At 36.1% G+C, this 12,098-nt stretch overlaps 1 protein-coding gene across 1 annotated transcript; it reads left to right on the plus strand.

Annotated features, from left to right (window-relative positions):
* Nucleotides 1-448: 448 nt before the first annotated feature.
* LOC140431830 (PX domain-containing protein kinase-like protein) lies at nt 449-11,793 on the plus strand (the record flags this gene model as incomplete). Its single annotated transcript, XM_072519709.1, is given in 8 exon segments — nt 449-654; nt 656-676; nt 762-833; nt 835-1,006; nt 7,297-7,524; nt 7,622-7,902; nt 8,146-8,279; nt 8,962-11,793. Coding segments are annotated over 7 exon segments (1,067 nt in total), but the record flags the coding sequence as incomplete, so codon positions are not given.
* Between the last annotated feature and the right edge of the window lie 305 nt (nt 11,794-12,098).

Genomic DNA, 12,098 nt, shown 5'->3' on the forward strand with positions numbered 1-12,098 from the left:
CAAACATTCAACAAGCGTAGTGCAGCGTGCAGCCAATAAACTAGAGGGCCAACCCCAATTTTCAGGAGTGTCAATATGATAAAGTAAATATCCCCAGTTTTAACTACAATCGAAATAAATGAGAATCGCTAGCGATTGCGACTGTCATGGCGTAGTCGCTTTTAAATTTCGACATCAAAATGAAAAAGAATCAGGGCCAAGTCAGATTAAACAGTTAAAGCGTCAACCAGCCAATAAGTTCCGAGGTGAGCAGTTAAAAGGAAATTTTACTGCAGATAAAATTTTAAATATCCATAAAATTGTGATGTAATCAAGACATTTAATTAATTCAATTAAAAAAATTATTGTTATTTTTATTTTTTATAAATTAGATAGTGGAACTAGCTCTTTATTTAACATAAAAAATTTGACTGTGTAATTTATTCTAATCTTTATTATAAACATATAGAGTTGGCATTGCAACATGTTTCGTTGGCACTAAGAGGTGAAGTCGGCTGGGAAGTGATTGCTCCAGTTAACGATATCGGTTGGCGTTTACGCAAACTTTACTATGATCTGAAATGTAAATCTCAACCGAAGGAAGAAATATTCGGAGGCTGGACTGATTATGGCCCGGATAAGTATTTGGACGACAGAGAAATGCATGCCGTAGTTCAAGAGTTTGAGCCAATTACAGGTAGGTAGATGAATCTGAAGTCCTGAAGAAAATTTCAATTATCAATAATTTTCAAACTGATATACACTATATTTAATTTTTTCAGCATCCCTATATATACCCAATCGAGCTATGCCTGTGTACCGACACGGGCGCGTTAGTAGCTCGAATAGCACACAAAAAATGGAACTCTACGGGATCTACTGTCGGGAGTAAAACCTCGCCCAGTCTTTTTAAAGAAATATGGAAACCCAAAAGGTCACAAAACCCTCACCGTCGACCAGATATCTCTATATGGTCGTCAAATCCTAGAAGCTTTGAAGTTTTTGCATGATAAGGGACTTCCATACGGTAAGTTGATTTTAAAAATAGAATATAAATATTCTTAACTTTTATTAATTTGGGTTTACAGCTTACTTTAATCGCCATCGACATTGACTTCATTTTTTACTCGTTCTTCTTCTTCTTTGTCAACCATTTCCATCCACTCCATGAATGTAGGTCTCTCCCAATTGCTTCCATCTTTCTCTATCTTGCGCCAATCTAATCCACTGTTTGCCTGCCACTGTTCTTATGTCATCTACCCATCTTTTTTGAGGTCTCTCCGTGCTTCTTGTTGTCGTCCTTGGTCTCCATTCTAGAATTCTCCGTGTCCACCTGTTGTCATTATATCGGGCTACGTGACCTGCCCAGCGCCATTTCATTTTTGCAATTTATTCCACAATATCCCTAATCTTCGTTCTACGTCGTATCTTGGTGTTTCTAATCTTGTCTCTTAGTGATATTCCAAGCATGATTCGTTTCCATTGCCCTTTGCGTTGTTTCTAATTTTTTAGCAGATTTTTTGGTAAGGGCTACTGTCTCCAAGCCGTAAGTACAAACTGGTAGTATGCATGTGTTATACACCTTTTTCTTTAAGTTTACAGGAATGGAGGTGTTTTTCAAGATATGTGCTAATTTGCCGAAAGCGCCCCATGCCAGTTGTGTTCTTCTTTTAATTTCAGCATCTTGATTTGGTTTTCCTAGTTTGATAACATGACCTAGATATACATAATGTTCAACATTTTTCTATGGTATGATTTTGTATTGTTATATTTGTCTGGTCTCGGCTCAGTATTTTTGTTTTGCCTGTAGTTCATTTTTAAGCCTACCGCTCCTGAAACTGCATTTATATTGTTGTAACATATCATTTAGTTCTTGGATATTGTCGGCTATTAAAACTATGTCATCTGCGAATCGCAGGTGGTTTAAGTATGATCCGTCGACGTTGATACCCTTATTGTTCCATTCTAGCTTCTTAAAATGTCTTCTAGAGCAAGGGTAAATAGTTTGGGAGAGATGGGTGTGGTCCTTGTCTTACTCCCCGTTGTAGTCTTAGGGGATTAGTTTTTGTGCTTTCGTCCAGCTTTATCTGCATGGTGGCATTTTCATATATGTTTTTAATTTTGTTAGTGTATCTTGAATCTATACGTGCATTTTCTAGAGATTCAAGCACTGCCCATAATTCGATGGAATCGAATTTACTCGTTAGAGGTCGCTATTAGCATTGTGTAGCATTGGTGTATTATGTTACTATAATTGCCAGATAGACAACATCGCTTGTGTTCAGTTCGAGTTCTCAAATCTCCCTGACGAGAGGTAAACCTCGAAACACCTGTATTGGAATTAGAAAGCAATACTGCCCTATTCAGAAATAACCTCGTTATCTCCACTATAGCGAGTTTGAGAAAAACGCGATTAAAGATTTTTGTTTAATCTCTTGTGCTTTTGGTACAATAATAACACAAAATCATTTAGGGTAGAGTGTGTAGCATCATAGTTAACTTTTTTCAAAAAAAAAATTGCAAAATTACCACATGGACATTAGTTATGCGACATACGGGCTAACAAAGTAAAGAATTATGTCAAGTTTTACTTAGCTAAAACCACGTATTATCCGAATTTGTCTTAAGCTTGGTTTTAACTATGTAATTATTATAAATTTATATAACTGCCTCGAAAGGCAAAACATTTAAATATTTTAATAATATTTTTTATGAACATTTGTTGAATAAAACATAAGTATTACGAAAAACGTTTATTTAAAAATACAAAATGAAAATTATTATAAATCGGAAGTTGGCATTTCTTCTCAAAATTGATGGCGGTTCGCCGGTATAATTTGACCTTTTTTTGAATGTTTTTATAATATTTGTTCTTTTCTCATCTTAGCAATCCCAGAAGGGTTTCGTCACATGTGTAGGGTCCTTTATCCAGATTTTAACACTCTGGCCTGCAAAAGTCCATCTCTATCAACTCCTCGCTAACGTCAATCTTAACGTGTAAAATCTTGCTCTCTTTCTTTACAATTACTTTTACAATTTGTGATAGGTAAATACGTGACTCTGTTTTCTTTAATTTTGACTGTGATGATAAGTCTTTCCAGAAGAAAATCGGAAACCCCCATTTCTTTCACCACCACACGATTCAAATCATGATATCATAAACTTTCTTCTTTTTCTTTAACGATAGTTCCACTTGGTGGTGGAAACTATTAGCGGTGTTGCTCTATTTCTTAGAAAAAACCTCGCATATCGTTTTACCCTACGTTAAAAACCCGTATCTGCTGAGCATATACCACGTTTTTACTACGAAGCGTTAAATCCAGGTTTTATACTAAGCATAATAGTCATTTTTGGCGTTTACGGGGAAACTATTTTCTTTCACAAAATATTTAGAAATGTAAAATACGGGTTTTTTCTCTATGTGAATATGTTATATAATTTATAATTATTCATATGGTTGCAAATATCCCAATTTTTCAAATTTTGGAGATACGGGGTTCTTTCTTAGTAGGGCATAATAATAAATACTGCGCCGTGAATGAGGTTTGTTTAATGTATATGTCTGGCTCCAACTACAATGAGGAAGTACTAAAAAGGATAGTTCGAGACAAAAAATTGTTAAGAATAATAACGCGCTATCTGAGTAAAAATACGCAAGACCGCATACCTTGGGTCTAGGTATGCGGAGTGTCGAGTGACGACCGGTCTTACCCTGTGTAGCTGTAAGTTTTATACCCTCAATACGCGCGGACTCGGTCTGAGCGAGATCGGACAGTCTTTTAGCGTCATCGCGCGTGTTTAAACTGTTACGCCGTTTTTCAATTTCGGTTGGCTTCACGAATAATTCTCGATTTTAGGGAGCTGTTAGGAGTGATGGTTTTTGCTTTTTCGAAATCTATTTTGAGACCTGAATATGATGGGCTAAAGCTAAAGGTAGTATCGGAATGTTTTTACAGATATATAATGTTTGTAAATACGTTTGTAGATTCGTCGGTTGCATGGAACTGGAATTATGTATTTTTTTTTATTCATCATCATTATAAGTGGCTCGACAGTCCGTTGTGGATCTTGGCCTGCTCACAAAGAAGTCGCCACTCCTGTCGATTCCTGGCAACTTCCCTCCATTTTGTGACCCTTAGAATATGTAGGTCTTCTTCCACATTATCAATCCATCTCCTTCGTAGTCGTCTTCGCACGTTTCACATTTTTTTTTAATAAATGTTTTTGGAGACCGTGAACAGTTCTGTTTGCTATTGCTATGCTATTGCTATTGCTATCTTTTGATTTCGTCGCTTATCGTGTTTGTTGCGTTTACTACCGCGCTATCTCAGAGTTGTGGTTGTTAATTTGAATGCTCTGTTGGAATTTATGTTACTGACTTTTCTAGAATCTGCCTATGTGCTTGAATTTTATGTGTAGTTGACTTTCCAGCAGTAAATCCGTATTGATATTGACCAACAATATCCTTTGTAACATGTTTAAGTCTTTCAGACAATACATTGCCAAAGATTTTATACGCAGATGCTAACAGAGTAATGCCTTTATAGTTCTTACACTCCAGTTGATGACCCTTTTTATGCAACGGACATATTGGCCCCTTTTAGCCACTCTTCTGGTACGAATTCATTCTGCCATATAAGTACTATTAGTTTATGGATTGCTGCAAAAAGTTGATCACCACCTTTTTTATTACATTTCCGAACAGATGTCATCGATTCCTGGGGCTTTATTGTCTTTGAGTTTTAGGATGGCATTTGACACTTCTTCTCTTGTTGGGTCTTTAGTGTGTAGTTCTTGTATCAGTATCTATGTTTTATCTATATCTAGAAATGCAGCAGTACAGTAATTTTTTGTTCGAGCGAATTTCTGATAGTCTTTACCACCCTATGAATTTGCTCTCGAAACCGTTTTTTTTTTTTTTAGCCCTTTTTTCTATCCGAATTGTCGAATAAAGGCCTCACTCTTTCTACGTGTTCTTGTTGATGTTTTTTAATATCGTCGCTTATTCTGTTTTCGTATGGCTCGATTAAGTTCTTTGTATTCTGTGGTATTTCTTTTGTTTAGTGACAGGAGCTCTTTTCGTTGTTTTAGCATATTCTTCGATTCTGCACTTATTTTGGATTTTTTGTTGTTATGGCGGGGTTGCTACTTCTGAGCTAGCATTCAATAGTTCTTTTGTTATAAACTGAGTTAATTTTATTAACGCTGAGTTGTTCTAGATTCAGTGCTTGGGCGGTTTTTAATTTGCTAGCATATTTTTCTTTATCGACTTTTAGCTTTTCTGTGTCTATTTGTATCGTGTTATTAAAGTTAATTCTACGTTTGCTATACTTAATCCTTAGTTTAGCTCTAACCATTCTGTGATCACTACCCAGAGAGACATTATTTATTACTGTTACATCTTCTACGATACCTTTCTTGTTACACATGATGTAATCGATTTCGTTCCTTGTTTTTCCGTCTGGTGATAACCACATCCATTTTTCTTTGCGGTTTTTTTCTTATAAAATGTGTTCATTTACGAAATATTTGTTGCTATGTAGGAAGTTAACCAGGGTTTCTCTCCTCTCTCATTTCTAACACCATAGCCGAATTCACCAATATAGTTTTCGCTTTCTTCTAGTCGTTGTCCAATCTTAGCGTTGAAATCTCCTATTATAAGTGTGTAAGTGCTGTGATAGTTTGTGTTGGTTTCTATTATTTTCTCGTAGAACTCATCTATCTCTTCATCGGGGTGTGTTGAAGTTGGGGCGTACACTTGAATGATTTTTAGGGTGATTTTCTCGTTTATATTCATCACAATCATTGCAATCTTTCTGAGATTCCCACATATTGTTCTATTTTATTAGCATGTTTCTTAGAAACCAGAAATCCTACGCCGTTTAGACTTTGTTCTTTGTGCCCTTTGTGATACAAGATGTTACCTGATTGCAATGTTATGCGCTCCTCACCTTTCCTTTTTACCTCTGCGAGACCAATTATGTCCCACTTTAGGTCCTTTATTTCTTCTTCTAGCTCATAGATTTTTTCATCTCTGTTTAAGGACCTTACATTGAGTGTTGCTATATTCAAGTTTGTTGTTTTTTTAGCGATTTCTTGCTTCCCCCCAGATTCCATGAAGCTGTCCTTTATTATAAAGGAGTGGGACTTGCCAATACTGTATGATCTACCCACCTGGGGACTTATTCCTATCGTTTTAGAATTCGCCATCATTTTGGGGAGGTTATTAGCCTTAAAAACACCGCCTGCTGGCCAGACGTGTTGGTGAGTGTGTATTCAACCGTCCATTCTGGATCAGACGCTGTTCGTAGCCGTCCACTCTGGATCAGACGCTACAGTTTGTGATCTTATACTATCCCTAAAATCAAGGGTTGCCAACTCCACCATCTTCGCCGTATCGAACGTATTCCTTCGTCGCCTTGGATGTCGTTCTGGACTTCGATACCGATTATGAGACCGTTATCATTAGAATCTACGTGTAGGCTCTCTTTTTTCCGATGGTGGGCGAAAATATATTCTCTCTTCCGACTTTGGCATTAAAGTCCTCCTGCTATTATTTTGATGTAATTTTTTGAGCACTCATCGTAATCTCGGTCATAAAACATGTCTTTTTCATCATCCTCTTTTTCTTTCGTTGGAGCATGGATTCTAATAATGCTAATATTGGCGAACTTCCCTTTAAGTCTTATTCGACATATCCTATGATCAATAGCTTTGAAATCAATTACACTATCTTTGACCTTGCTGTTTACAATAAATCCGGTACCAAATTCGTGTCGGGTAGAATGTCCACACGCGCTATCTCAGAGTTTTGCAATATTTGTTTTCAAGATGCCTGACTTAGTCCACCTCATTTCCTATAAAGCAATGATATCTGCTTTGGCTTTAATTATTTTTTATATGAGCAGAGCCGTGGCTCTAGGCTGATAAAGGCTTCTTACGTTCCACGTGCAAATTTTTAAATCATTCTCCTTATTTCGTTCGCGAGTTCGTCGTAGGTTTCTTTCTTTGTAGCTCTCATAACAAAAGGTTTTTTACAGGGTTGGGTAGTTAACCCAACGCCAAACCCCCTTTTCAGATGGCCATTTTACCAGCTCTCTTCAGTTCCCGACCCAACTTTCCACCCGGGTTGGATACCGGATCTCCAGTTGGGTTGCTCGGTTTACAGGGGACATCAGCGTGAAGGTGAAAATCGAATTTAAGTAGAAGAGTCTAATTGGAGTAAACTGGAATCAACTCCATTTTTTCATTCTACCCCTTTATTCCCGTTTTTATTTATTTTTTTATTGCAGTATAATTTTAGATATTCCTTTACAGGTCATCTACATAGCGGAAACGTAATCATTGATAATGATAGGGTGAGACTTCTCGATATAGAAAACGGAATATTGGGCGTGCCTTCCTTTTATCGACCGTATTTTATGCAACACAAAAAAATTAACAATTTGGAAGCCGTAGACGTTTACTGTTTCGGACATGTGCTTTACGAAATGATGTTTGGATCTCCGTTGCATGAAAGCGTGGCCAAAACATGCCATATTATCAGCAACCCCAACTAAGTAAGTTTAGCTTTCAAGTTTAAATATTGAATACAGCTATATTAATATATTTTAACATTAATAATCCCTCAATTGTTTTTTAGAAGACTTAGTAGCCCGAATCCTCTCGTCTGAAGGATGCAAAAACGGCCTTCCGACCATAAACGATCTCCTCGTCGATGCGTTCTTCTCTACGGCCCATCTAACTCTTCTGCCGACCGATAAGGCGCATTTTAAAGTCCCCACTTCGACGAAGGAACAAATCAAACACGCCGTCAACAAAATTGAGGACAGATTGAGGGACGAGCAGAAGATGGTGAGAAGTCAAAAGAGATTGGTCAAAGTGCAGGAGATGATGAGCTGCGAGGAGGAGAAGAAGAAGCAAGCTAGACATAAATTGGTAAGTTTCTGTTTTTTTCGTAGACTACAAATATCTCTGCTCAGAAAGCAAGTTCTAAGTTTTATCGATTACAAACACACTTCTCCAAAAAATGTACGAACAACCAACAAGAACAAAACCTAACCTACCTAAGCAATCGTATAAAGCATTGTTTTCTTTAAAAAGACAAATCTTATCAGGTGATACGTTTATTTATATTTGTTTACGTTTTATTGTTATTATTTATAGGAAAGATTAGCCAAAGAGCAACATAAACAAAACAGAAGACTGGAGAAGGCAAATAGTCTTAATGGAGAAAGATCTGAGCGTCAATAGTAGCGGTGCGACATCTATCGGAACGTTGACACCACCTTCAACGACAGGTAGGACAATTAATATTTTAATGCTAATGCAAAGACTTTACAGCTTCCTGTTGTCAATTTTATTGTATCTTTTGTATGTATTGGCATTTTATGCAGAACTTGATACGTATTTGTACATTATTTAAGTAGTCTATTAGGTTTTTAACTAAATAAACCAAAATAAGTATACCTGACTATTAAGTTTCAGGAGTTTTTGAATTGCGTGGCAACGTTGCCACGAAGCGTGGAGTGGTTGGCAACATTGTTTAGCGTGACAGCTCAAGCTATGCTGTTTTTCCGATCGTCAACTGCTTGTGCTTTCGGTAACAACTCCAACGATTTTTGCGGTATTTTGCAAGATAAATATAATTGAATGTATGTGTTAAGTTTGTGTTAAAATTAGTGAAAATTTTACTGAAAAGCTAATTTTCCAAGAGTTGTTTGGTGCTCATCAGCTCATTTTTATGGATCTAAAAATGTCCTAAAATACAGGGTGTTACATTTAAAAAAAGAGCCGATAACGTCATCACTGTAATGTGTATCACATTGTATAATGAAATTTTAGTGTAAAATGTAGAACATTAAATTTAAAAATCGACGTGTTTTAGATTTTTTTAAAAAGGCTTTTCATTTAGGAAATATCGAATTTATTCCATACTTTACTGACACACTGTATATCTAATAATAACAAATTTTTCTTTAGGTTCAAACGTTCCGTCACCTCCGCCGCCACCGCCACCACCACCGCCCGCGCCGCCATTGGACGGTATCCCGCCCCGCCGCCGCCCTTCATCAACGGTTCCAGTCAACCGGCGGCCAACTCAGACAAAGACCGTTCCGAACTTCTCGGAGCAATTTGCAACTTTAACAAATCTGCGCTAAGAAAAACCAAAGTCTCTTGAATTTAAACTAAGTATCAAAAACAGAGCTAGCCAGTTTTGGTTTTTGTGAAAGGTTTGATCCAGCTCTTGGTAAAGTCTGAATTTTATAAGCCGAACGGCATTTTGTCCAAACAACGTTGCTGGTTAGTAAAGTTGAAGAAATTTGGTAAACAAACGTTGATAGGTACGTCCATATGGAAAATTATGATAGATTGTACAGAAGTGGGAGATGCAAGCTTGCTGGCTGGGTGAAGCTCGCCACAATTTTATAAATGTATACTATACACATAAAAAGCGTACAGAGTTTTCCCGTGCATACTTCTTTTTGCTTCTAAATCATAACTGAGCTACAATTCCGGGATAATAAAATAATTGTGTGTATCTTTCAAATAAAAGCGTTGTCGAGAAGTTTGATAGTCTTATATAACAAATAAACTTTTATGTCAGGCATATCCTTATCTGTTTTCTTCAAAACCAACATATTATCAAGTCTTATCACTATTGTAGCAACGTAAATTTTTAGTGTCAGTAATAAAATACAAGCTATTATAACTGTATACAAGACGGTGTTTCTCATATTTTATTTTAGCTTGAGTAGTTTTCTAGGTTTTTGGTTCCAACCACTAGCTAGAGATATTTTTCAAACGCAGCGGTATGAAATTCAAAGTGGATCTGCTACGTTGAATTGAAATTCTTACTGATGAGTACTACGGTTTTACAGGTCATTTATGAGGAAAATCGCTTATATTTTGTTGTTTTATCTTGTATTATTACTAATTATGCCTAACTAAAAGGATAGGAATGTGCCAGACATAAAAAATTAAGTGTTTTTTTATTGTAGTATTTAAAAATCATTGTATGAGGTTCACCACTTTGGTATATCGTTAAATGTAATGTAAACATAAATGAATTGGTCTGTTTGTCCAATATTTAAACGATATTTAAAAAAAAATTGTAAAATATGGCATATATTATCGTGATTTTTCTCCTATGTCTTTAATCTTTTTAGTATATGATAATATGCAGGGTTGGAACTCCAACAAATCTATCTACAACCGATATATCTTACAATATTACAGGCGTACTTTGCTCTTACGCCTATTTATCAAGAAATATTCTGCTTTATGTTCCTAAACCATCTCAAATGTTCAGAAAGCTTCAGTAATTCTTCTAAATTTTGAGCTATTTCATGAAGGTAATCTTAGTTCTTGTTGCCCACGAATTAAACAAAAAAACACTTGGTGTTAGGTCTGCAGAACAAGGTAGCCACTGAATTCTGAGTACGATGGGTATGATCAGGCCAATATCTCTACTTTCTCCGCTTTTTTACTTCTTTCCCTGCCATATCCTAATTGGAGGTTGGCGATCATTGTGGCCCACATAAGTTTGTTTACAGCGGTTCTAAACAGTTTTAAGGATGTTTTGCCAGTCCACTATCTCAGATTTTTCAGCCAAGAGATGTGTCGTCTACTCGGTCCCCCGCTTCCTTTTAATTTACCCTGCATGATAACTTGTAGGGTGTGCTATTTATCTTTTCTCATCACATGACCAAAATATGCCTATACTCCATATAGGATAATTGAGAATACATAACAGTTCAGTATTCGAAGTGTAACTATTATATTAAGGCGTCTCTCAAGTTCCTAAACGATGTCAAAAGTTCATAAATCTTAAGAGTTTTTCTAAATTTTGAAGTATTTCATGAGGTGATCATAAATTCTGTTGCCCACGAATTAAACAAAAAAATACACTTGGTGTTAGGTCTGTGTAACAAGGAGGCCACTGAATTCTGAGTAGCCTCAGCCTTCCAGCCACACTGGAAGTCGTTCCCAATCTCTCCGCTGTATTACTACTAAACTATAGTTCAATCTTTTCACCACTTTAACCTTTATCAGATGCAGCCCTTATAGGACTAACATCTAAGCAACAGTTAGAGTAAAGTAAAAACATGCAAGTCAACATCCGACGACTGAACTCTCTTGTTGTATCTACTTCTCCTTGATGTTCGTAGCGGTGTTGCCGATATAAACTGTGAAGACCTAAAGAAATCTCATTAATTATACATCTGAGGAACTATCTGAGGACATTTTGAGTGTCATCTTAAGTCTACGAATTAAACAATCACGAAAAAATCAGTTGAGGTTAAGTGTGCAGAACAAGGGGTCACTGATGTGTTACCAGTTGTGTTTTTATTCGATTAACTTATATGACTGAAATGAAACTGAATGAATGACTTAACTGAAAATTTATTTTTAAAAAATTCTTTATAAAAATTCTTACCACTTTTTGAGATGGGCGACCTCCATATTCGTATTCAGCGAAAACTTTTACATAAGATAAAATAGTTTTTACTTATCCACCCTTCTATTCATACAGAAAGGTACCCAGCTGCCGGACTATTTTAAACTGTATCTTGAAATCTGAAGTTGAATCTCAAACAATAATTTTGAATTGTACTACATTTATGAGACTATCAAACTTCACCCACTATTGTGCATTTAAAATAATGGCCAGCTCTGTGAAGAAGGTCCACTGTACATATTAATATTAAGGTCTATTTGTGATATAAAAAATTGTCGTATGGATGTTATTTTACTAATTTCTATTTTATAATTGTACAATATATTACTGTGAAGTAAACTTTTAAGAATATACTTGTAAACGTTATTTTGTTTGAAATACGTATTCAACAAAATCTTCAACAAACTGATCTTCATTGCTGTATTTTTCACTGTATCGGAATGCAGAGAATCGATAGTTTTACTCATGGGTTTTTAACTCATAATATACAGAACATTGATAAATGTAGATTGGTATGTTTGACCGCTCTAAAAATCAGCAGTGGCAAAAAATCTTGTTGAATCAAAGCTTCGGAGCTTTGATTAATCCGGCTGGTAACTACGATGAATTCACTGATCTACGTTTGTAATAAAATGGGCCCGCAATTATAATGAATCCA

Source organism: Diabrotica undecimpunctata, unplaced genomic scaffold (assembly GCF_040954645.1).
Source record: "Diabrotica undecimpunctata isolate CICGRU unplaced genomic scaffold, icDiaUnde3 ctg00001235.1, whole genome shotgun sequence".
Classification (NCBI taxonomy): domain Eukaryota; kingdom Metazoa; phylum Arthropoda; class Insecta; order Coleoptera; family Chrysomelidae; genus Diabrotica; species Diabrotica undecimpunctata.